We start from the raw sequence: 26,618 nt of genomic DNA, 5'->3' as shown, positions 1-26,618 counted from the left end.
CCCCACCTGAAAGTGTAGCTACAGAGATAATTTCCATCAGAATTGCCATTGTCCTTAGCATCATTAAAAGTTACAGCTCCTCTTAAGATGTAAGTGCCCAATTTGACAGACTTCACTCCGCATCGCTCTGCTTTTCCTGCTGTTCTGTCTGCATTGAGCAGGATGCCTTCAGTCCAGCCTGTCTCAGGGAAGAGGCTGAATGGAATTATCTCTGTGGGTCTCTTGAAAACCTAAAGAGGGAGAGACTGACAGTAGTGATGGTTTTCAGTTTTCCTTTCCTTGGAGCCCAGCACTCGCAGGGGATGGGACATCCCACATCCAGACGTGGAGGAAGGAGGTGCATGTGGATACAGCTCATGGATCTGAACCTATGGCAGGGTGTGCAGAAGAGCCTGGTGAGAGCCACTGCATCCCAAACCACCTTGGCATCAGCAGAATTGCCGGGGATGGCACTTCCTTTTTAAGGGGTTGGCACTTCTTCTTCTAAGGTGTTCTCGAAGGGGGAGAAAGCATTTCAACTCCATATTCAGTAAAACTGCCATGAAAAGCATTTTTTTCCCTTTGCAGTATCACCTGGAGGAGGAACATCCTTACATACCGCATCCTTTTTGGTGTTTGAAGGAGCTGGGGGCTGAAATGCCTGATTTTGGTTTGCAGTGGTACCAAGAGTCCCGGTATCTCCTCTGCCTTTGCTCTGATGTGGTGGCTCCTTGGGTTTCCCCAGAGCCCGGAAAACAAGCCCCACTGGCTTAGTTTTGTGCTTATACCCCTCTTCATGTTCCAGTCAACCAAGCAGATTTCTCCAGTCACTCTGGCCATGTTGTAAATTCACCTCTTTGAAGAACACCACAGGCCCCAATAACAGCTATACTCAACTCGGTGGAAATACTTGGATTGTCTTCCGATGGCTTGGACAGCCCCTGCGCAGTGATAGTGGGTGCACTGTAACACGACCAGATGGTTATTTGTTCCCCAGAGAAAAGTCAAGTATTCTTAATGCAATAGCTGTGCAGTCTGCCTTGCTCTGCCCCTGCCTGATGGGAGCTGTGTCTGGTCGGTGAAGGGCTGCTGTGTGTCAGGCAGCACCACAACGTGGGACCTTCTCAGTGAAGCCTTCCAGGGATGGGATTAGGGCACATCCTTGTACAAAACCTCTCTTCAGGCTTAGCTGTAGGAAGGAGGGGGAAGCGAGCAGCACAACAAATCCTGGTAACTTGATCTCAGGCTTTGAGCTCCAGCAAATCTTCTTCCATGAGGCTGAAAACCCAGGTACAAAGAAAATGCCACACAATTCAAGGCCTTTTCTTGGAAAAATGAGGACAGGTCCAAAGTGTTAGGAAATGGCTGTGCTAAACATTCCTAGAGGAGCTAGCATCTAAATTCATAGAGTGGAAGGTCTCCAGGGGTAACAGGTCTCTGTAGAGTTTTAATAACACAAGATCCACTGGCTCTTGAAATACTCAAGTGCCAAATAGCACTTTAGTCTTGGAAGGCTGCTTGGAAAATGAGCAAGCAGCATTTTCCCAGCTCCTGGAGGGGTATGAGCCTCAAACCCCAAATCTGAGCAAAGCCAGCTGGAAGAATCCCAACTGATCACAGGGAACTGCAACCTTAAAACTTGGTCTGAGACATCTCCTGAGCTGGGTGACTTGGAAACCAGTTAGCCTGGTGAGTGTGGCAGCAGAGCAAGAAGTGAGGAAAACAGCTTCTTATTGACTGACAAGACATGCAGGTGAACAAAAAGTATCAGTCAGATGTCATCGTCAGGGTTTTTAGTGTGTCCTGGGTAAATCACTCCCTCTCCACCTCTCCAGAGCTGTTGGTGTAGAAGCAGTTAAGAGTGATTGACGAGCACACACAAAGGCAGAGAAATCCTGATTGCAGGCAGGCAAGAGGAGGGTTGCGAAATGATGTTTTGAAGGTACGGATATGCTTCCTCCACTCACTCAGGGAGAATATCCCCTACGTGGTGATGGTATAGGAAAGCCTTTCCCACATTTGGGGCAGCAGAGGGGTGGCTTAGGTGCTGTAGCTATGGCCAAGACACGAGCTAAGGGAGAAATATGGAGATGAGGTTCAGTGAGTACTTGCAACAAGAGAATTCCTATGACTAAATGAGCTAACTGAGGTGCAAGATCTTGCCTAAAATCTTGAAGTTTTGTGTGTCAGTTATTGGTGTGATTGTACCAGCTGCCATGGTCTAAAAAAAATATGTTTGATTCAGATCTCATCAGCTGTAGAAAAGCATAAAAGAGTAGATTCAAACATTCTGAGTTCTGAATTCAGATTTCCATTTTCTTTTCCTCACCTCTCCCTTACGTTTGGGAATAATCAGTTTTGTAGGGTATAGCCCACAGAATGGTTTGATCATGTGATCTCTCTGGCTGTCCACCAGTCCTTTTAGAGGACTTGAGGGCCTGCTCACAAAATAGACCTCTCAGAGGCAGGGAATTTCTGTGGGTTTTTGAAACCTTGTAGCTGATTAAAGAAGGATCCACCTGGTGCCCAACCCTGTAAGAGAGGAGTAGCTGGGTGATGTTAGCAGTCACAATTCCTACGTGTGCTGGCATTTGCTTCCAAAAAGAGGGTGAAAGCGGTGGGGAGCTGGTGTGTATGGGTGTGAGAGTGAGGATTAGGAGGTGGGGCACCCGGATCCTCTTTGGTTTCCCCTGCTCAGGGTGTATCTTGTTTTTCATTCTGTTTCCTCTGCTGCCCTTTTCATCTGTTTGTTTATGTCGTTTATCAAGTTTATCATTGTGTGCTCGCGCACATAAAACCTTTATTAGCCGTGTGTATTTTCTATTCTCTGTTCTAATTTTCCTTCCTTCTTGCATTGTTAACAAACTCTGCTGATTGCAGATGTTTCCCATTTGACAGCACCTGAGACTCAGGTTTTCCAGCCAGGCAGCAGAAGGAGTGCTGGCTCCTTCCTCCGGCCATCCTGAGGTGTGTGATGGGGCCATCCCACACAGGAGCAGGGGCTGACCCTGGGCTCACAGTCCTCCTTGAGATCAGTACAACAGAAGAGAAATAGAAACTGGGCTGTGGTCTTAGGGGTGGTTATGAATAGGTTCTGCTGCTCGGGTCTTCTTGAAGTGACTGGCTGAAGGAGAGGGGGATTAGGGTCAGTGCAGAGACTGAGGAGGTCTCTTGTGCTCTGTGTCTCATTTCAGCTGCTGTTAAAAGCCCTTGAATGGTGGGTAGATGTTGGCCATGTCTGCTTCCCACCAGCTTGGCCCCTGTGCCGGCAACAACATCCAAGAACATATCACCCCACTGGTCTGAGGGTCACTGCTCTCACCCCCATTAGAATGGGGTAAAAAGAATTCCAGTGCTTTGCACTGGTTTAGCTAAGGCAAACTGCTCTGCTGACTGATACCTTCTACAGAAGGGCCCAGTTTGCTCCTGCTAGAGCCATTTCCGAGATCATATTGAGCAGTACAGGGCCATGGAATGGTGCAGACGTGGATCTGTGTTGTGGCTGGGCATCGTGAGCAGCCTTTCCTTTTGGGTAGTGGTCAGAAGAATGTTTCTTCACCAACAACTTGCCTAATAAATCTTTCCTTAGAGAGTTTTCCAAGGGGATTATTCTTGGACACAGGAGTGAATAAATTACCACCTTTTGTGATCCTTTAATCTTAACACTCTTTCCAGAATATCAGTTTAAGGGACACAGATAAAGCATTTGCACTGCCCTTGTGGGACAGCGTCCTCTCTCCTTCCTACTCCAGAAAACCCCCTGTGTTTTTTTCAGTGTCCTTCTTCAGCAGGGCTGAGTGTTCCTTTTCTGGAACTGAGATCAGGAAACAGGAAACGAAACTTAAAGACATCTTCTGCTGGTTCCTTGTTCCTCACTGGTTCCGAGTTTGTCATTTTGCTGCTTGGTCTTCCTGCTGCCTGTAGAGGCACTTTTTGGCCAGTGTCCCAGAATTGTTCTACAAGAAGGGTAGCACCAGGAAAAGTGATAGCTTGGATGCAGACCCTGCAGATGACAGTTTCAAAATGCTCAATCAATGTGCTTGGGGCAAAGTCCTTTCTGAATGGGCAGGGATTTGCAGATCAGATCCCAAGGCACATCCCATGGGAAGAAAGTGCCAAGGTTCTCATACACCAAGTGGACAGGAGGGCCGGAGTCCCCCATGACAAGTGACCAAAGTGGTGAGATAGAGGAAGATCTTGGTGACAAGACCAAGTGGCTTGACCTTAATACAGCAGGCTGAAGGAGGTGGCAGGGAAAGGTCTGGTTCGTGCCAAAGCAGCCTTTTCATTTGATGGCTGCTCGCCCCGTGTTCTGCCAGGGTGTGCTTTCCTTCTCTAATTGCGTGCAGCTCTTCCCGCTTGGAGAGCTGCTCCCAGCATCAGGCAACATCCTGGTTTATGACAGTGTCATTTTCAGGCTGCACCACCAAGGCTGAGGCAGAAGATGTGTGTGTCATGTCTCATTTGCTCAGCTGCAGAGTCGTTCAGGGGCAGCTTCCACTTGTGCTGATCCTCTTTGAGCTGTGGATTGGGCTGCAGCCCTGGAAAAGCATCACGTATTTCTTACCATTGCAGCCACTGGAGTAGTGAGGATGGCTGCAAGTCCTGGAGGAGACGTCAGTGAAAGCTTCCACAAATCACAAGATCTAGTTCTACTGCTCCGTGTAATTAGCGATTAAAATGAGTAAAAACAAAGCAGCAATTTTCTTATTGATCCCTCAGCAAATAGCTCTGTCTGTTTTCTTCTGTATTGTTTCTTCTTATTAAATAGCCTCGAATAAGAAACGTCAGTCAAATGAATTTAGATTCCTGGTGCTTCAGACAGAAATCAAAGCAGGATTGAAAGAGGAACGATAATTAGAGAGAGGAATTCCACCTCCACACACTTCTTCCCTTGCTCAAGGAGTGCTGATTTTATCTAAATTGCCAAAGCCGTGAGCAAATGAGAGGTGATGGGAATTATAGACTGCAGATGCTGAGACAAAGCAAGGGAAGCTTTAATTAGTGCATTTTAAGGTAGAAATGAATTTCCTGGGAATAAATTATTTGACTCACGACACATGGAGCTTCTTAGAGGTGAACTGAAGAGCTTTTTACAGGCCAGTAACAGGGCTCACAGGTTGTGTGTCTTGTGGAAATGAGTGACGCATCACTGTGGTCTGACATATATCAGGATGAACCTTTTCTTGGCATCCGACTTTATTTTTTTAATATTGAGGAATATATTTTAGTATTGAGGAATTCCCACAGCTGCAGATTCACGTCAGGCAGAATTTTTTTCCCAATACCCACATTTACTCATTGAAACGTTAGTGATGGATGCTGAGAGGCTGGGAGTTACGCATCAAACCTACTGGTCCTGAAAGGAAGTTCTTTTCCTTTCAGTTCTCCTCTTTTTCTCCTTCCTTAACTCTGTTGCCATGCTTTCATGGCACTTGCACACCCATAAGGCACTGGGAACCTTAAAACACTGACCTTTGGTTTTTTTCAGCAGATATTCACAGCTTTTTAAAGGCTGAGACAGCAACAACTCTGTGCAGTTTGGAGGTGGATAGAGCTTCCTGGCCGAATTGATGGTGCTGAAACAAAACCACTTAGCTGGGTGCTTTAATCCTGTATTCCCTGACTCAGCAGAATTACTCGGTCTCTTAATTATTTACGTATTTTATGGGAGCCTGTTGCTCACAGACCTTGTTGAAGCAAGCAGGAGAGAGGCCAGGTTGAGATCTCATGGTTGTGTTCCGGGAGACAGACCACTCACACGGGTGCTGCACAAACACAGAATGAAATGGGTTTGCCCCTCCAAGAGCGACACTCTGCCCTGAAAAGTGGGAATGAAAGCACCCCGGGAGGCTGGGGGATGGACAGGCCATCCCAGCAGCACCTTTCCAACAGCCTGGGGGCGGCTGGCAGTGGTGGTCTGCATGAGACACGGGTACAGCCTGGAAAATCAGCCTGTCCTCCCTTCCTGGAGTGAGCCACCCCTCACGGACCTCCCACAAACCCTGCTCTTCTTCTGGCCACCCGTGTTAGATAGAACAGGTGGCTAGAGCAGGGTACAACCTGGAGGCTTTGGCTCCGCTTTTTTGGCAAAGGGCCCTAAAGTCCTAAAAGACCCCGCGCTCCGTGTGGGAAAACAAGGCTGATGCTCGCTGGTTTTTCTGACGTTGTGGTTGCCTATTTCAGCTGTTGCTCTTTCCTGCCAGAGGTTTGCTTGTATCAGCCACGATGAATGACTCAGTCAAGGGGTATTGAACGCTGATGTGTTTTTCTTGTGGCAAGATGGGAATGTTGCAAACTTGTGAGCTGCGGGAGGCACCGGGCTAATTTGAGATTTGTTCCTAGCCCTCGCCATGCGAATGGTGTCGCTGCGAGCCCAGCAATGAAGTTCACTGTGTTGTAGCAGACTGCGCAGTCCCCGAGTGTGTCAACCCAGTCTATGAACCAGAGCAGTGTTGTCCTGTCTGCAAAAATGGTAAGAAAGAACTGTGTTGGCTTTAACAGAGATATAAAGGAAACGTTTGATTGAAATGCTGTTACTGCGGTTTGCTTCCATCCTCACGGGCTGGCGTTTGGGCTGGTCCTGCTCCTGGTGCTCCAGTTATGGGGTGACAATTGAAGCTGCCCTCCCTGGCCTGTGTCTTCTCCTTGAAGCCGAGATGGAATGGCCAGCTTGACAAGGGTTTGCTAGGGTTGAATCCTGGTATCAGTGATTGTTGTTTTATGTCTTTGGTTTTTTTTTCTCAAAATTAGTCTAACAGAGAATCAAATACATGAGAAAAGAGAAGGTCTTTGTCCCTACATTGAGAAACCAATGGTCATTATCTAAGGCCAAGGCAAAACTCACCAAAATCAATGGCAGAACTTTTCCTGTGGCCAGTAAGACACCCACCAAGCCCAGAACATCGTCAGTTGTGTGCTGGAGTCTGTGTGTAGCACTGGCCCTCATTGTCCTGCTGAGGTGATTTCATGAATTAGAGTGATTCATCAATACCTTCAAGAAATGTTTGGGAATGACTGAAAGTACCTCTTTGGAAAACAAATCTGTTTCCAAAAAGGTCTCCCCAGTCTTGTTCCACAGCCTGTACTCACATACGTCTCTGAAAAAGCACCTTGCTCCTAATGTAGATGTGAAGACAGATTAAAAGGTAAGGCAGCTGCGCATAAACCTTTTCACAGCTTTCTAAACATGTAAGAAATGGCTGCTTGGATTCATCTCCTTGTGTTTGGAATTCACTATCCGTATATATTTGCTCCTACATACATCACTGCTGCTGGGTAAGAGTAATGGTTGCTTTTGTACCTAAATGAAAATGTTGGTAAAGAAATAACATTTTCAACACATTTTCTGCTCTGTAAGACAGAGCAAAGGCAAGGAGTTGGAAATGTAAAATTCTTTTACTGAAGGAACTTGAAAAATTAAAAAATGTTTGGAAAACTATGCCATAAATATTACTTGAAATCCTGAGGTTTGTATCTGTATTTTTGTTCAAAAATATTTTGTCAGATATTCATTGAGTTTTATGTTTCTGTTGGAAAGCAGAAAATGTTCATAGGAAATCTCATTGGTTTGTTTTTTTGCTGAAGTTCAGAGGAAAGGTTTGTTGCCAGCTCTGTGCACCACCTTTGTGTACTACAGCTGTGTTTGGGTGTGAGGTTCCCCATCACACTCACCAAGGGTGGTGTCCTGGGTCGGTGACTCAGGGGTAGCACTGGCTGTCACCAGGCCTGTCACCAAGCTCAGACACATTCTCACCCCAGCAAACCCCTCTGGAGCGTGTGTGGCCTCTGCGTTCCCGTCACCTGTAGGGCACCATCCCAAATCCCCCCATTTACAGTGGCAGCACATCTCATCCGGTTTGCGTCGCATGAATCCAACCTGTGAGCATCCCTGAAGCTTCCCAGGAGAGCAGGCTCACGGGGGCCTTCACACAGGCCTGGGAGCTGCTGCATTTCCCTCCCAGCCCTTCACCACCATGACCATTTCCCCCAGGAACCACACTCCCCCTTTGGGGCTTGGTGGCGTTCTGTGTTGCACTCCCCCCTGGTGACCAGGGGTGAGAAGCATCTTTCTCCCCAGAACAGAGTGCCCAAAACACCAGGGGGAAAGGGAAAGAGCAGCTCCTGCTGGCAGGGACAAGGACAGGAGGAAGATCAGCTGCGTGCTGAACGGACTGTGGGACACAGTGAAGTGATTGGAACCCTCACAGAGAAACCAGGAGGCTTCATCCATGGTTTTCCCAAACCTCTCCACTCCTCTCTTTGCACATCTGTTGGGGATACACGTAAAGCTCTGCCTCGGAAACCTGATTTAGGCACGGATGTATTTCTCACCATCCCCCTCAGAGCAGCCTAGATGCCTTGGGGATCCTGGTTTCTGGGTTTGCAGCGCAGCTCAGCCAGTGGAGGGTCGTGGCTGTTCCTCGGGATGGAGGAGCATGTCTGCGTGGGGGTGCTGAGCCCCTCCTGGTGTCCCAGCCTGGCTGTAGGGATGGAGACCCCTCAGCTGGAAGGACTTTGTGCTCCTCCTGCTGCTGCTGGGCCTGACTGGCTTACAGCTGGCCTGAGCTGGCAGGTTCGGCTGTGTCCTTCCCAAATGTAATGAAATAATTCGCACAGTGATAGAAGTTGGTAGGCACCAAGGCAGTCCTGTGTCCTGGGGAGTCTGATGATCAGAGTTTGTCACTGCTCTTGGACGGGGCTCAGTGTGGCACACACCGTTCACCTTTCTCTTACAGCTTGGGAGATCCAAGTGGAAGTAGCAGCCACTCCTGTGTCTCTTCCCATCTGAATCCCTCTGACACATCCTAATGAATGAGGAGCACAGTGTTTTCAGCTCTTTGTTCATCTTGAGACCAAAATTTTGTCTTTCAGCTCTCTGTTTCAGCCAGTCAATTAAAGCTCAGTTTCACAAATGCATGAAGATAACACAGGCTGACAGACCCACTTAAATGACTGAAACACCCCTTTTTAATTTTTTTTTTTTCTTCCATTCAGTAGCTTCTGTTTTCTGCCAAAGTGGTGAAGACACAGTGCCATGTTCTGGTTGGATGAAAAGATTTTAGTCCCTGTGGTCATAATTTCAGACTGATAAACAGAATAGCTCAAAGGATACAGTTGTTGGGCGGGGGAGTAATCTCTGCGGTGCAAATCCTTAATTCAAAAGCTACCCCTTAAAATTTTGGTAAGGAAAATCCTGATTTTAGGTGGAACACAGCCCTGCATCATTTGCTGCACTCTGCCAGGAGCACGGCTTGCCTGCTTGTTTAGCTGTTGCTGCTGTTAATGAGAGAATAATTCTCTTTCCATACAGTCAGGTAGGTTTTCATAATCTCATTAACTATGTCCTGCCAAGAGCAGAAGTGCTGTGATTCAGTGAGCACTGGAACACGCTGCTCACAGAAGGTGTGACTGCCCCACCCCGGGAAGGGTCCAAGGGCAGGTTGGACGGGGCTTGGAGAACCCTGGGATGGTAGAAGGGTGTCCTTGCCCAAGCAGGGGGTGGGAGGGGATGATCTTTAAGATCCCTTCCAACCCAAACCAGTCTGGAATTCTGTGATTCTGTGATAATGCAAAAATCTGTGGATTCTAACATTCCTGGCCTGCAGATTCATAGAAAGCCAGTAGTGATTTCTCTCCCATCATTTAAGAGCAGGCTGAACAAATGGCCTTGGAGATTTGTTCCTCCTTGGCCAAAGAAATGGAATTGTTCTCTCGTGCCTCACTAACCACAGCAGCTCATTTGAGGCTGGCATGGGATACCACATTCCACATGGAGCATGCAGACTTCACTGGGAGCCTCACATTTGGGGCTGAGGGAGGCAGAGGACATTTTCTCCTTCGCGTCCTATCATCCAATTTGTCAGAGTGGATTTTAAGGGCGATGGCTTCAGGTGCTGTGCAGCATTTCTGTCACCGAGATGAAAGGTCACTAGATTTCACGTTTCCTGGTAGTGACAGTCCACAGAATTATGGCCCCGAGTTGTTATTTCTCGTCCCTGTGACTTCTGCAGACAAAAGTGTGTCAGTGCTGTTAACTCTCTCCTCTGCGGGATCTCAAAGTGGCCTGTCACTGTTAGAGTGCAGCTCCTGGTGCCACTGTCACTGTGCCTCCTGCCCCAGGACCCACTCTGCCTATGCCAGAGCCTTTCTGAGCAAAAATTCCCTGAGAGATCTGCATGTCCCTCCCCATAAACTCATCCCGTTGTGGGGTGAGCCCTGCTGTTGGTGGGATGTATGTGTGCTTTAACTCCTTTTCTGTGCAGCACTTGGAGGTTGCTCTTCCCATTTCCTTCAGCCCTTTGGATGTGGTCTGGGAACAGTGCAGGATGCTGGGATGGGGGGCATCCCCAGTGTGTCACCCCTCTCATCGCTTCATCTGGTTTAATCTGTGATCCAGATTAAATTGGTTCCTCTGCTTTGCCAGCTCCAAGCAACTCTCGCCTACTGCAGTGCACAAAGGGAGGAATTCCTGTGTTGCATTTTCTTGAGGGATGAACAAAACACATTATAAATTTTTGGGCTGGGGTCTCGTTTTGCCTCTAATTTAATTTTTGTTGTCACCAATCCTCAACAAAAGAATTTGTTACCCAACGAGCCAGATAAAAGCTAACATATCCACAGTGAAATATTTCCTGGCAAGTGTGCTTACTCAGCCGGAGCTTCTGGAGACATTCGTGATGGAATACTGGGCAGGAAGACATTTCATAGATAATCTGTCACTGAGTCTTTAATTAAAGTTTTAAATTATCACAGTTGATACAGATTTCCAAGTAAAGAGGCTGATCCTGCCATCCACACACAAGTAAAAGATCCTTTTGACCTTCAACAGATTTTACATTGGTAAAATAGCATGTCTTCAGGCAAAGCTCTTGTGGGTATATATTGTAATGTGCTATAAATATTAATAAATCCCTACAAAAGTCTTCATATTTGAGGGCATGAGCGCAAAAGTGAGTAAATAATCATTTATTTCCATGCATATAAACCCACATTTTACCTAAGCTTCCCTCTTCATTTACTGAAATATAAACTCGCTGCTCGTTATTTCTCTGTTGGAGTTAATTTGAAATAAGCATTCTGCACGCCAGCCTGATCCTGCTGTAACACAGTGTGTCTTGCCCAGGAACCCCCCAAGGATTTTCCCAGCCCGTCGAAGCCTTTCCTTTGGCGAACAAACCTGTGTTACAGGTGTCCCTGAGCGAGCTTTGCATGTCTCTGTGCAGGATAACCCCTGGGGGCAGACCTTTGAGGCTGCCTTTTCTTAGCAAGTGCTATGGAGGAATGCGTTTTTTCTGAGTGGGAGATGTTTGGGAGCGGCCAGGGGCTGTCCCTTTGGAAAAACTGTGCTGTGGGCAGTGGGGCAGTTGGTGTCTGGACCAGGCTGTTCCTGTCCTGCCCAGACAGTTCAGAGGTGGTTCATGAGCTTCGTTTCATTCCCAGAGGAAGCAGGGCAGGAATGTCTGGATGCCATGGAAAGAGGCACTGGCAATGCAGTCAGGGAGCAGAGGCTCTTCCTTCCCAACCAGGGACACAGCCAAGCCCCTGCCCAGACATTGCCCTGGGAGGGCAATGGGAGCTGTCCTCTTTGCAAAACCCTTTGGGATTTTGTAGGACAAAAGGCTGCATCTCAGCGTAAATTCTTTTTGGAGAAGGTGATGGGTTAACATCATTGGTAACCAGCAATAACAAAAACCCTTCCCCACGTGGTCTCCATTTTTCCGAATTATCACTGTCGTGAAAAGTGCCGAGGGTTTAATGTGGAATGCACCAGTGCTGGTGCTTTATTGCATAAATGTAGCTTGTTATTTATGTGCAAGATGTGGATCGCTGAAGCTCCAGGTCATTGTTTTGGAAAGCTTCTGCTTCCAACTTGATCAGTGACAAAAAAATCAAGGAAGCATGGAAAAAAAATACTAAAAGTTTGAGGGGGAAAAAAAAGGGAAGGATTTGGGGACAGGATGTTTTGTCTGCCATTTGATTATATACAACTGTTGGAGGATAAAGGTGACACAGAAAATGTGGCAAGAGGATGAGAGAAGACTTCATTTTCTTTGTGGAAAACAGTGATTTGGAGCCATGGGGAGATCCCTTTAGAGAAAACAAAAACAAAAACCAAACAACAACTAAATAAAATTCCTCTTCTAATTTATTTCAGAAATTCCTGAAATGGCCAGATTTTAAGATTGCACTTAAACCCCCTTCAGTCACAGTCTATGCAATGTGCTGGTTGGTTGTGCAGATGCAAGGGAAAGTGCCCAGCCAAGGAGAAGAAGTGCTCCCATGCCGGATTTTGCTGGACTCCACCATCCTCTCCCCAGGTCCTGGCAGCTGAAGGCAGTAGCATAGCACAGCCACATCACCCTGCATGGTTGTGAACTACTGATGGCAGCCAACTTTTGGGGCACTTGGTCACCCCCATGGCCACCCCCTGCTTCAGGTGTCAGCCCGAGGGGCCACGGGAAGGGCTGGATAATGTTCCTTGAGATGACCAGCAGGAGTGTGAACTGTGGCGCCCTTTTAGCTCAATTAAAGCAGTGATTTGATTGCCAACAGAGGAAAGAAAGGATAGATTTGAAAGCTGGTGGAAGATCAAGACTGAAAATGAGGAGGTGCATTTGGGCCAGGCAGACACCCACCTGACAAAATACTCCTGGCAGACACCCACCTGACAAAAGTGCTTGCTTTACTGTTCCTTGAGAAACTAATGTTCAGTGGAGCTCGTCCATCTGATCACTTCAGGCCGAGGGGTTAAAGGCACGTAGGTGCTGAACTTGCTGGTGAGAACTGGACATGAGAACATCGGTCAAGAGCTAGATCCTCCATTGCTTTGGACATCTCCAGCACTTGGATTATCCAGATGATTAAATGCCCTGCTGCTTCAAGACTGATGTGCTCCTCATGCTCACAGGAGTTGGAAGAGGCCTCTGTAACAGTGAAAAGCTTCGGAAGAGTTAAAACTTCCAAAATTAGCTATCCTGGTGTTGGACAGCATCAGGGAGGGCTGAGCTGAATCTGCCACCTCGTGAAGTTTGAGAGAAGGTGAGACTGAGAGCGACAAGGGAGAGAAAAAAGCCTTTAGAGAACAAAAAAAGGCCTGAACTGAGCAGCACTTAATGTGATTAAGTCCATCCCACAGCTCAGTGCTCACACAAAGCTGGGGTGCTGGGCTGTGCAGTGACAGGGATGCTGCTGGAAGAGCTCCATTCCCAGGGAGCTGCAGCCTGGAGCCAGCAGAACAGCAGCCCCTGAACCTGGCGTGTTCACCTGCACGGGTCACCTGCTGCTTCCCAAGCCTCTGTGTGCTCTGCCTCTGCCCAGCAAGCAAGAAAGGGATGATTCACAAATTAAACACGGCAGGAAAAGGCTCTGCCTGACTGCTGAAGGCCAGGCAGGAGCTGAAAGCTGCTACCCTGGATTTGTACCCCAGGTCCTAACCGCGCTTCCACCACAGCAGAATTCAGATGAATGTAACAGGCATCCTGCAGAGGAGGGTCAGGGAGGATCATGAGAAGCCATTTGTGGGATGGGACCTGCTCCAAAGCTCTTTCAGTGGACACGGCTCTCAGAGATGTGGGAGATGTTACCTGGTCTGAATTACTCTTCAAACTCGGAAATATTTATGAAGAAGCTTCTGCTCATGATGATTGTTCCCTCTTGGGGAAATGTTGCTGAAGTTTGTGTGCACTGGCCTGTGAGAGTGGTAGTTCAAGATTCACCATCATCATGATAGTGTCTTGTAGAGAAGGGGTGGGTTAGGGGTTTTTTGGAGGGGAAGAGTTCCTAGATTCCCATGGGGAAGCCAGGTTCCTTTGCAGAACACAAGGAGCCCAGGCAGTACCGAAATTAAAACAGGCATTGTGTTGCTATCCCCCGCCTGTTTCTTGGTGTGACTTTCAAATACCAAAAGTGACTTTATGACCCATAATCACATTGCTGTAAACCATTTTGCTGCAAGAGAAGCTTAAAGCCAAATCCCGTGTCGGTGTCCCTTGGTGTAAAACACAGCATCGTTTTACTCTGATTTACTCCAGCCGAGGGTCTGACCTGCTGATACCTCTGGGTGGTTCAGAGGCACGTTGCAGGAGGCTGGGGTGTTTTGCATGGTCAGGGTTTCTGAAAGGGTTACAGAGGGTTTGCTTTGGCTGCTCCAGAAGGTTGGGATTATGAAGCATATCTGTATAAGAGTGGCAGACACTGTCTTCATGTATTTCTAATTTGATGAATGTTTAATGCTTCTTTATTGGAGCCTACACATGTGTAGAGTAGAGGACTTTAAGAAGGGGTTGACTTATGTCAAATAATTTATGTTTGAGCTACTCCTTTCACATGAAATGCAGACTTTACAGAGCAAAGAGACTGTAATGAAAACATGAATTAAAGATTAGAGCTAAGCAAGTCTGAGAACAGTTAGAATTAAGGAGCATGCTTACAAGTTTTCTCCTCCTGCTTCCTTCCCTTCCCTCCACCTTTCCTGCATCTCCATCCCCTCTCCTTGGGCAGGCTGCTGCATTTCAGGGCAGCTTCTGTCCCTCCCACACGGGCACAGCTCTGTGAAGGACAGCAGGGCAGTAACCTCAGCCTGGCTGTTACTGTGTGGCCATACAGTGCCCCAGCCTGTCACTTGCCAGCTCACCCCTCACTTTGGCTGGAGAGACTAAAAAGTGGCTTGAAGGTGTGTTTTTCTTCATCTCTCTCCGTGATTTGCTGGTGAAGTGCATCACCTGGGCAGAACAAAAATAAGTGCAGGTTTTGGTGGAGCCATTTGCCAGAGGGACCCTCAGTTTGGTGCAGTTCAGCCAGGTGAGGGTGCAAGGACACGGTGTGTTGGTGACAGGGCTGGAGCTGTGCTGCCTCTGGGAGGTTCCTGTGGGACAGGGAGAGGCCGGGACAGTGCCAGCCATCACATCACTAACTCCATGCTGCGCACGGTGCTCTGCTGTCCACAAACATCAGCATCCGATTCCTTCCCACCCCTTGGTCCACCCGCTCACTCTCAGCTGCCTTGCTTCGTGCTCTGGCTTTGCACAGGTGCCTTATGCTGTCCGTGCAGGTCAGCAGGCCCAGCAGCAGGGCACTGCTCCTGCAGCACCAGGCTTCCCTCGGCTCCATCCCTGCAGCACAAGCTCCAAAAGAGCTTGGCTGCTGCCGGGGCTCCTTTCTTGCTCTCCTTGTGTTTTGAAAACCCTTCTGCGGTGTTGATCTGAATTACTGCCCGAGACTGAAGAGCTTAGGCTTGGTCATGAGCAAATAAAAGCCAGGTGGGAATGAGGAGAGGACATTGCTTTCTTTGCTGTGGCTGGTGGGGTTGGCCTGGGTCAGTTCTTTGCAGCTCTGGCCGTGCAGATGCAGCTCAAGGGAAGAGGAGTCACCCATGGGACCCTATCAGCGCCTTGTGATGGAGGTGAACTCCAGGATGTCCATATTCCACTCATACCCACTTCTAAAATCATAATCCCTCAAGGAATTCACTGAGGAGTTCAAAGCAAAGGGAGTCATTATGGACCAGTGCCACAACTGATGCAAACCGATGTAACTCATTTCACATCAGCGAAGCCACAATCTGCCCTGGTTACAAATGTTTTGTGCCAGGTAGTGCTGGCAGGAAAGCACTTTGTTGGGATAAATGGAGCAGGAGATGATGTTCCAAAAAGAGGAGTGCTGGTGTCGTGTTCAGGGATCTGTTGAGAGCAGTGGGTCTGTGTGAAGATGAGAACACGAAGTTCTCCCCAGGCTGTCAAAGTTCTGTCTTTTTTCGCTGCAGCTGCCTGAAAGTATTTGAAGATGGGAATATGTTGGTCAGAAAATGCTGACTCACTGAAACCTCCTTGGGAAAAGGGCCAATTACAGCAAACTTGCTGTTTGTACGTTAAAAAGGTTTGGGGAGAAAAACTGGAAGTGATGAGATGCCCCATTTAAGGCTTTCAGAACAAACTCCCTCAGATCTGGGAGGATAAAGGGGGTGACATGATTTTAGATGTAGATCTTTATTTTATACTTTGTAATATTTCAATGGGGAAGACAGAAACGAAGAGGCTTTTTGCCCTATTGATTATTTCAGACAGCCTGCTCTGATTTTTACTGAAAGCAGAAAATGTTTGCACCTTTGACTTTCCCTCCCCAGGTGAGTGGGAGAGGACTAGGAGAAATAGCTCTGACTGTGATGGGAAATGTCCTTCCTGCTTGGCTCTCCCTCTCACCTGGGTGAGTAACCAGGCCCAGGATTGACAGAAGCTGACAAGGAGAATGGAAAGGGACTGTTTACAAAGGGCTGGAGTGACAGGACAAGGGGGGATGGCTTCACACTGACAGAGAGTAGGTTTAGACATTCAGTTGAAATTCTTCCCTGTGAGGGTGCTGAGATCCTGGCACAGAGAGAAGCTGTGGCTGCTCCGTCCCTGGAAGCTCTCACCACGGACAGAAAGGGCTACAACACCCAGGCAGTGACTGATCCCCCTGCCTCTGCTACAAGGAAAGCAGCAAGAGGGAATTTCTGGTTACTTCTCAAGCTGTGCCAAACAAAAAAAGAAAGGTATTATTACAGGCAACTTCAAACTGTAATTTTTAGATTGTAAATTAAATGGGAAACTGTGATAAAAAATGAAAACCTGCCCATGACAGTCACGATTAGATATATTTGCTGTGTTTTGTACAGAAACCACTTTTTGTCTTGGCTCCATCATGCCCCCCAGAGAGTAAAAACGCTGTGATCCAGTTCTGAGGCTGGTGTAAAGCGGCCTGGCTGCCTTGCTCTGAGGGAAACATCCATGTTTTGTGTGCAGCTGAGGATCTGCCCCCTCTCCCGTTCATCCTAACAGCTCGACAGTGAAGGTTTCACATGCAAAAATAAAAAAGAGTCAGGGCCAGTTCCTTTGTGTGTATAAGCCCCTCCTTGGACACTTTCACCGCGACTTGAGAGAGACCCCTGCCCAAATGGTTATTTGGGTTTCCTAGATGGATCAACCCCTGAAACAAAGGTGCCTACTTTTATTTACAGATTTAGCCTAACTCATCTCTGTCACACTTTGGGACACGAAAGAATGAGGCAGGCAGCAAGAAGGTCAGCAGGAAAGTGCTATATTTAATTTTCTGACTCCATCTTGTATACAATTCTTTCAGAAGGCACAAGATTGGCTACATAGGTTGCCACCTCTTTGACCTCGTTGGTGAAGACCACCATCGGTCACCTTTGTCCTCCCAGAGGAGAGATATGTAAACAAAAAGATAAATTCTAAAAAAATTCATTGTTTTCTTGAAGCTGCGTGAGAACAAAATGCAAACTCTGAAAAGCGGGCAAAGTTGGGGCGACACATATCTATGGATCTAAAGGCTAGAGGAGAGCTGCTGAAAGAGGAGTGGCCTCCACAGAAGGCCTTACAAGCCCCCAGCAAAAAACACCCAGGACTTTCCTCGCTCCTCTGTTGTGTGCACAGCGTTTTTGCAGTTTGCACTGCTCCTTCTGCCGTGCTTGTTTTCTCCCTCTCTGGGAAGTGCTGCCTGCACTCTCCCTCTTGGGTTCATGTGCCAAGATCCTCTGCTATCCAAGGAGGAGAGGAGAGGAGAGGAGAGGAGAGGAGAGGAGAGGAGAGGAGAGGAGAGGAGAGGAGAGGAGAGGAGAGGAGAGGAGAGGAGAGGAGAGGAGAGGAGAGGAGAGGAGAGGAGAGGAGAGGAGAGGAGAGGAGAGGAGAGGAGAGGAGAGGAGAGGAGAGGAGAGGAGAGGAGAGGAGAGGAGAGGAGAGGAGAGGAGAGGAGAGGAGAGGAGAGGAGAGGAGAGGAGAGGAGAGGAGAGGAGAGGAGAGGAGAGGAGAGGAGAGGAGAGGAGAGGGCAGTGGCAGTGGCAGTGGCAGTGGCAGTGGCAGTGGCAGTGGCAGTGGCAGTGGCAGTGGCAGTGCTTGACAGGTTCTTGTGGGATGCTGACAGGCACCATCAGAGTGCCCAGGACAACCTGTGCCAAACAGGCTGGGCTCTTCCACCCACGGATTCCCCAGTGTTCCAAAGCCCTGTGTGAAAACTTTTCCTTGCTGGAACAGCATTTGCCACATGTGAAGGTGAGGCTCAAAGTGCACGAAGAAAATGTGTGGATTTTGTTCTCCTGACTGAGGTTTGGGCTTTCCAGACACAGCGTGCCCTGGTACAGGAAGTGTTGGCGCAGGGAAGCGTGCAGTAACCCAGGGATGGCAGGGGCTCGTTGAATGTTGGCTCTGAGGTGGGGCCAACCCAATGGTTCTCATTACTGTGTGCATTAATAGGTCACAGCTGTGGGCGTCAGCAAGACATCTCTGACTTCCTGTTTTCCACTGATCTGTTGGGCAAAAATAATTAAATAAAATCCCTCGCACAAGCTCATCATGTCACAAACTTCACCAGCAGGTGAGGTGGGTCTGGCACTGCTGGCAGGCGTGGCACCTGGCAGCGTGCAGCAGGAATCCTGACAAATGCCACGGGCACCGCATCCCAGAAATGTGTCCCGTGCGCTGCAGGGTCTCCTTGTGCACTCCACTGCATGGTGGCTGAGTTTCTGCATTTCTCAGCTGAAATCAGCTGCTCTGTTGAGGATTTTTGGCAGGAGGGGATCTCTGGGGCAGGGCAGCACCCCACACTTGGACATCAGCACCCACAAACCCTCACAGAACGGTTTGGGCTGGAAGGGACCTTAAAGACCAGCCAGTTCCATCCCCTGCCATGGGCAGGGAGGCAGTAACAATGCTGCTTTGCCTTAGGGCAGGCAGGCGCCCACGTGTTAGGGGTGACATTTTCCTTTTTTTAGTGTCTCCAGTTCAATCTGTGCCAGACGTGTATTCGTGCCCCTCATGCCATCCTGCCCCTAACGTTTCACAAGACCTGATTTTTCTCCAAAAATTTGCCAGCTGAGAAATAAATAAAGACAAGAGAGTTTCTTCCCTGAGTTTGGCAATCACTTCATGGTCCAGGGAGGAAGGATGCAAAGTAAGAGTCGGGGGGGGATCTGTCTCAGGGGCACTGGGGCAATGCTGTCTTCAAAACAAGCGTTTCCTTGGCTTTCTTCTGGGGCTAAAACTCTGAGACAGAAAGAAACCAACAGTATAACTTCTTCCATTGGCAGGTTTTCCTCTTCCAGGGTCAGCTATGATGGTGTTTGGAGAGTGCTTTGCTCTTTGTGGTGGTTTTGGCTATTGCTATTGCTGCCATATGTACAAGGGACCATCTGGAAATCTGTTCCCAGCTTTAGCAAGGGCTCACAGGGAGTTCTGTTCACTGGGCCCATGTTTGCTGGCTGGCTGCAGCAGCTCCACGTTGAGCACACTCAAGTGGACCCTCTTTTAGTTGCAGGATTTGGAGTGGGTTCTGGCTTTTGGGGTGCTTGTTTTCCTTTTTTTTTTATTTTTTACTTCCTGTGGCTGTGGAGCTCAGCTTTTGTTTTATGTGTTCAGGAGTACAGGAGTGTGTTTCATTTTCCAGATTAGAAAACGCTCAGAGGTGTAATGAGGTCCTTCCACAGTATTTAATTATCCATAATTAAAGGCATCTACACAAAGCGGCAGATTTTCAAAGACTATTCCTGTGTTACATTGCTAATGAATTAAGTAATTAATTGGCGTTGAAAAAATACAATGGGAAACATCAATCTTTTAAAGTAAAGCATTTTTTAGGGGTTTTATAAAATCATTAACTCGTATCAGGTCTGTAGCTGTTCTAATGTCTAAATCCCCCTCCTGGCTTAAAAAAGAAACCTCTAAGGCACAGAATGAACGTGGGAAAAACAAGGCAGGGAATACTAGCTGAAGAGTGTGGGAAACACTCAGAAATGAGGAATTTTTGGAAGTCATTGTCCATCACTTTGCCACCCTGTCCCACAGTTCCTTCCCTCTGCCAACAAGGTGTGAACCAATCCCCGTCGCACATGAGAAGGCAGTTTGCAGCCTCAAACCTTCCTGGTGCTGCAAAGTCAAATACAGTTTTCTGCTGGGTTTAGTTTGAATAACCTGCATCCCCTCCTTAGTCCCCACTGCCTCTGTGCCTCAGTTTCCCCAGTGCACTTCCCTGTCCCAGGGGAACGTGGGAGGATAACGGGTTGGGAGCTGTTCAGATCCTGTGGTGCCACTGAGACCAGAGGGCGAGCAAGAGTTTCATCCTGGAATTAAGTAATAAAAACAGGCTGCAGAGAAGGGTAACGAATCATTCGGGAAGTTTGGGCAGGACGGATGCAGAACCACGTATACGCACCATAATCTTTCCGCAGCCTTTCATCATTCCCAGCTGTTACCTCACAGGACAACTGCCCCGTGCACATCGGCACAATATCACACCTGCCAGAGCCTAAAGGCCCATGTGCACTGTGGTTATGCCTTTCGTGGTGACACCCAGAGTCAGGAGCAAAGGAAAGGACCTTCCTTTTTTCATGGGGTGATTTCATTGAATGCAACTGTCCCCATGCAAAACCAGCACCACTCATTTTATTTCTAACACCAGCCGGACTCTGCACAGCACCATCTGAAAGCATCCTGGAAATGCCACGGATACCATTAAATTCAGGTAGTGGAAGAGCAAAACCTGGGGCAATACCTGGATTACAGCTGCTTCTGCAGCTTCTGGAGAAATCAGGACAGGTCCCAGCAGGAGTGTTCAGAGGCCTGTTTTTTCCAGATGCACCAGCCTCTGCTTGTCTCTTTTGTTGATCAGACCGAGGTGTGCCCATCTTTGCAGTCCTTTGTTCTCAAGATCCATCCACCCATCTTGCCCTGCCCCTTCCATTCCCTCCTCCTCCTGTTTCCTCAGGAGATGCAGATTTTGGCACAGCAGTGCCATGTCCTGTCTCTCTAACACCAGCCTTAATGGTTGGGGTGGGCTCAGGGGAGACGTTTTCCCGATTTTCCTTTTCTGTGCCACAGGCAGGTAATTAAACTCCCCACATAAACTAAGAAAATACTGTTTCTACAGGTAATCAATCATTTGTATGGATTTGCATAGAAATGGGAGCTTTGCCATGGATGCAGCCCATCCTAAATTTATAGGGATGAAAACAGGCAGATCCAAAGGCTCATGCTGTTATACACCGCGCAGAAGATCCATCCTTTGACTGGAAGGGGAACCTTTGCTGACTGACTTTAACTTTTGACATTAAATTCCCCTTTCACGTGGGTCTCACCTGCCCACGGCCATCGTTTCTGCGTCCATCATCACGGAGGCCAGGAGGCTGGGAGCACTGATGGAGTCTGTGGAGGCCAGGGAGATGGGAATGGTGGTAAAGGCAGCAGGACGTGGGTTCTGCTCCAAGTCGGCAGCAGAAAACCCAACAACTCAAACACAAGCCAAGGACAGAAAGAAATGGGTTTCCACAGCAGCTCCTTCCTTGCATGGAAAGTTTTATCTTTGCTTTGAAATCCCGTTTCTAGCACAACCTCACATTCAAAACCACCATCAGAAAAATCTGTCACCACGTGGGAAACACGAGCTGGTGCCCTCAAAGCATCACGTTCATGCCATGATGGCAGAAAGGCCGGAGGGCATTTTTTCCATCAGTCGACCCCATCCCACAGGGATCTGCACTGCAGTGGTGATGTTTTCCAGACAGGAGCTGGAGACTGATCCCAAGCATGTGGTTCCCCACAGCTCAGGGAAGCCCCTGGGCCTGGCAGGGCTTTCTGCCAACAAGCACCGCCTGCCCCTGCAGCATCGCCCGGCGCTGGGTTGGGTTTGCAGCACGCTCCACCTCTAATGGAACAACTCAGACAATTGCGTAAAAATCCTGGCTCTTCCCTACATTGTTTTGCTCCTGTTTGATACAAAATGAGCCCAGTCACAGTTTCCATTTCATTTATGACTGATCTGAAAAAATCCCCTCACCCCATAAAACATCGCGCAGCTGTAGTGACCAAGTTAGATTCAATTCTGGCTTTATATTGAGTTGACGTGAAGCCAGCTCTCTTCCATACATCATCTGTGATTGCAGTTAAGCATGAAATACTGTTTTAATTCTTACACCAAATGTGGGATTTTTTTTCTGAAGAAAAAAAAGACATAAAAATGTTAAAGTGGGCCATAAAAATCATTATATTTTCACACAAAGTGCAACCAAGAGGCGAATAAGTTGGCTGAAAGCTCACAAGACCCAGGGGAAAAGACCTGCTTGTTATTCTTTTGTTGTTAACCTTTGCCTTTGAGTGGAGATACCTGGGCAGGCACCACAGGCCTGGTGCTTTGGCATCCAGGGGCTATCTGGGCCCTTATTTTCCTAGGGTGATCGATTTCACCCTAATTTCGCCCTGTTTCGGGGTGTCCTCCCACACCTGCATGCACCTAGAGCTGTGGCACACGTTGTTCTGTGGCTGCTCCTGGCACCTGAGCCAGTGAGGTGAGGGCAGCACAAACACTACAGCTCATTATCCATCCATTTCCATTTCTTTTTTTTCTTCTTCACCCAAAGGTTTAGTCTCTGGACGGTCCAACTTTTCCTCCCTTTGGCTGGTGATTTTACTGGTAACATTGTTAGCTGATGCAGTAGTTCTCTGGTAGTTCTATTAATGGGTTTATTTTAAATTAATAATTTTGTTACCAGCTCACAAAACCCCACCTCACCTCATGCTATGTTTGAAGCATTAAAAAAATGAACGTGCCTTCAGTGCTGTTGGTGTTCATTTTGGGAAGTTTCTGTTTAGACAGCTTTTTGAAAGCCTGTTACTTACCTGAAAGGTTAAAATTACCTCAGAGTAGCTTTCATTGCCCACAGTTACAATCTACCTGTATTTAAAAATAATAATAATAATAATGTGGTATTCTCCCAAAGCTTTGTGCTGTCTGCAAGAAGACTTTTAAAAGCTAATCCTGTTTGTTTGCTCAGGTAGATGCTGAGATGCACATTTGTCCCTTAATAGATGATTACTGCTGGCTTTGAGGTGTTACAGTTTTCCTTCTCCAGCCCAGAGTGTGCACAGTAAAACCTGGTTCAGAAAACCTGCTTTGGATGCACAGTTCCTGCCTATGCAATGCTGGGCCCTTTGCCTTTGCAGGTTTTTTCACCCTACACTAAACTTTTCAGTGCTGATTGAGGTATTTGCACACATAGATCCTTTTAAAATGAAGAGGAATTTGGTATGTAAATCCCATAGGAGACTTTGAAAATGCCAGCCTGTATTTTACACTGAAAGGAGAGAGAAAAGCCCTGGATTTACAGAGGACTCTGAAGCAGTGGGAGTTCCTCCTCTGCTGTCTGGGAGCTGATCCATGTGCTGGCTCCTCCAGCCAGGTGAAACTTCCTGGGTTTCTCTTCAAGGCTGCCCCCGTTCGGGTGTATGAGTCAGCGGAGTGAATAAAGGGTTATGGATTTGATCCCTGGTAATTTGCACTGCAGCAGTGCCTAACCCTGCTGGGCCAGCAATCCCTAAGCCACAGCTGGGTTAGAAACCCAGTCAAATGGGCAGACTGGGGCTGGAGCTTTTGCAGAGAGCTCCAAGTGCCCTTGAATACGCTCTCAGCTTTGATTTAGGTGCCCGTGGGATCAGAAACAGAGGGGCTGGGTGCACAGGACTGGGGGAAATGTCCATATGGGGAGGCAGATACCATCCTCTAAAGCAGTGGGAAATGTACTGCTTGCATTCTTTTCTTTGGTGTGCCCAGATCATGAGCTTCGCTCCACCATCTCCATGCTGCCTTCCCCGAGTGAGCTGTGCCAAAGGTCTGAGCCAGAGCTCTGCTGCCCCGGCACAGGCAGTGCCCAGGGAAGGGTGGGCTGCACGTGACCATCCAGAAGCCATCAGACATTGGAAGCTGTGGCTGCTCCATCCCTGAAAGTGTCCAGGGTTGGGTTGGACAGGGCTTGGAGCAGCCTGGTCCAGCAGAAGGTCCCCCAGCCCATGGCAGGCGGTGGAGGTGGATGATCTTTAAGGTCCTTTCCTACCCAAACCGTTCTGGGATTCTGTGCTCAGTCTGGGCTTGGTCCCCTGTTGTCCTGCTCATTCCACACACGCAGCAGATGAAGAGTGGAGTGGGGCTCCACCATTTTCAGCGGGTGCATTTTAGCTGTGGAAAGGACAGTGTCTCCATTTGTCCTGCTGAGGGATGGTGTCCAGCCTGCCCACGGAGCTGGGATCGGTGTTGGTGCCCGTGGACGTCACCGCTCCCAAACAGACAGCTTTTAAATTGCACCCATAGATCTTCCCTGCACCAAACGTCCCTGCTCCAGTATTTAGTGATGCCTGAAGTTACGTCTCTACATCAAATTAAGTAACAGTGCTATCAATAAGGAGGAGTAATGTGGTGTATTCCCTTCTGGATGTCTCCCTGTCCCTCATTTGTTTGCTGCTGCTGATTAAGATGGATAACGAGCCATCAGTATTTTTCTAACTGCACTGCAAAGCAGTGAGGCCTAAATCAGTCTCTGTCACTGGGTGCCAGCTCACCATTTAGGGAGCTCAAGTGGGGTCCCTGCAGTCACGAGACTCCAAGGCAGCAGATCCTTGGGATTGTGTGAGCAAAGCCTGGGTGATGTGACCCTCTAATCGTGTGGAGAGCCAGGAGGGGATGTGGGGCCACCAGGAAGCCCCTGTCCCACTGGGACCTGCTGCTGGGTTATATTTTCTTCCTTGTGTGCCTGCATCGCTGGCAAAAGTTGGTGGAACAGCTCCCATTGCCCTGAACTGAGCTTTTCACCTCCTCCTCACCTTCTTAATGCATTCCCTCTAATGATGGAGGGCTGGCTCGGAGTCAGCAACTTGGATTTAATTTGGACAAGGATCCTGCAGATATATATATGTATTTTAATGCAGAGATTAAATAACTTTTAGGCGTCTTCAGACACCCAGTAGTGAATTACAGCGGGAAAAATCTCTCCTGTAAATAGGCAGTACTTGAGAAGGGCTGTTAACATTGTCTTGTGAGCAGTGAAAAATGCAGGAAGGATGGAAAAGAGCTGCAGATCAGCTTCAGAGGAGAGTAATTCTTCGGGGCAGTGGTGTGCACAATTAAAAGCTCATGGATGTCTAGAAGGTAGCACCAGATGACTCCAGGAGCTGTTAGCCAGAGCCAGCAGGGTTTGTCCACCAGTGAAAAGACAAAAGGCTCAGATATTGCAACATTTTACAGGGCAGAGTGAAACTGAGGGCGTTTATTGGAGATGCCATCTCTGCCTGCGTGGCTGGACCGAGGAAGAGTGAACCTTTCCCCTTGGGGTCACCTCGAGGAGGAGACACTTGCTACCACGGCTGGGAGCCACAGAGCGACAGGACGAGGGCAAATGGGGTTAAGCTGACCGAGGCCAAGACTTTCTTCTGGTATTTTAAAATACCAACAGCAATCCATAAAAGGGGAGGAGAGCGATGCCTGAGCTTTTGAATGGCAGGGGGTTGGGATGGTGCTGGAGCCACCACTGGCCCCCTGGAGGGAGGTTTAATTTGTGGCCCTCAGGCTGGCATGGGTTGGTAGATTCAGTTCTTAGTGCCTCCTGAGATGATGCACTGATGCAGTCTCTGCATCACAGGAGAGCCCACTGCTGCCTGAGAGCATGAGCAGGCTGAGAAGCAGCTTCCAGACTTGATGGTGGTTGGGATGGGGACACTGACCTGAAGCAGTCCCATTTCCAGCCTTGCAGGAGTCTCTGTGCAGGTTGGGTGATGATGGACTTTGGAGTGCAGGGAGTTCTTTTCCCCTGGTGTTTGTACTGGGAGGAGCTGTGCCCTCTGTAGCCGGGAGGACATGGACATCACCTGCAGGATCAGGGAGCAGGCAGAGCCAGAGCACAGTGCTGTCCCTCCTGCCACCACTGAGAAGTGGCAGACAGAGATCAGAGCCGAGTGTTCCTGGGCTGTGAACTCACTGCCCCCCATCCCGGGATCATGGCAGCCCTGTTCCCAGTGCACCCTCAGGCTTCAGCCATGCTCTGAGCCAGGAGCTCCAGCTCTGGCCTCCTTCTAACACAAGAAAGCTCAAGGGCTGTTTTCTTTGGGTGGGGTTTTCAGCTGCCCCTGCAGAGTGTTGCCAAATTTAATTTCCAGCAAGGCAAAGCTCAGCATCACCGGCTGATTTCTTTGTGTCTCACCTCCGGCTTCGCCCGCTGCCCCCTCCTTCCCCCAGAGAGAGGGGGGCTGGCACTCTCCATACCAGGCAGTGGAAACAAGACTTCTTCCCTCCTCAACTCCTTAATTAAAGCCACAAATTGAGCTCTTTTCTTGCAATCTGAAGTGATCCCAGAAATAGCATTGGCAGAGCTGAATGAACATTTGAAAAGATCCTGCAGGATCAGCAGAGAGGAGCGGTGTTAACCTCCAGGAACGGAGGCCATCATTAAAAACACGATGCTGGTTTTCCTTCCCTTCTGAGCACAGAGTTCAGCCTGGACATGGAAGAAGTCCCCCAGATGCAGGCACAGGCAATTTCTTGCCTCTGTGACAGACCCTGGAGATTCTGCTGTGCTTTTCCTCTTTTTCTGTTGGGGATCCACGGGCATCCTTGTGTGGATTCCAGATGTCATCCTCGTTTGGTCGCTGCTTTGCAAGGGGTTGTTTCAGCACCAGACACCAGTGCTGGTGACTGCATGGCTTGTGGTGTGGGATGGCCGTGGTGAAGCCTGTTCTGTGGAGACATGCAGAGGAAAATCTGCCTTCCCACCGGGAAGAAACTTGGCCGTGCTCAGTAGAAACACCCTCCCCCAGGCCAAATCACACTGCCAA

At 48.6% G+C, this 26,618-nt stretch overlaps 1 protein-coding gene across 2 annotated transcripts in view; it reads left to right on the top strand.

Annotated features, from left to right (window-relative positions):
• VWC2L (von Willebrand factor C domain containing 2 like) overlaps nt 1-26,618 on the top strand; it is a 46,592-nt gene that overhangs the window by 12,416 nt on the left and 7,558 nt on the right. Inside the window, exon 3 of one of the 2 annotated variants that reach the window (XM_066189437.1) lies at nt 6,325-6,454. The exons of the other annotated variant lie outside the window; for it this stretch is intronic. Within the exon in view, the coding sequence (XP_066045534.1) occupies nt 6,325-6,454 (130 nt within the window). The remainder of the gene's footprint in view (nt 1-6,324; nt 6,455-26,618) is intronic. 2 annotated transcript variants of the gene reach the window in all.

This window comes from Chamaea fasciata, unplaced genomic scaffold, assembly GCF_029207755.1.
Source record: "Chamaea fasciata isolate MVZ Bird 193981 ecotype frontalis unplaced genomic scaffold, bChaFas1.0.hap1 SCAF_8, whole genome shotgun sequence".
In the NCBI taxonomy this organism is placed as follows: domain Eukaryota; kingdom Metazoa; phylum Chordata; class Aves; order Passeriformes; family Sylviidae; genus Chamaea; species Chamaea fasciata.
Note: the sequence above shows the minus strand (reverse complement) of the source record. Positions and strands in the feature narration are given on the sequence as shown.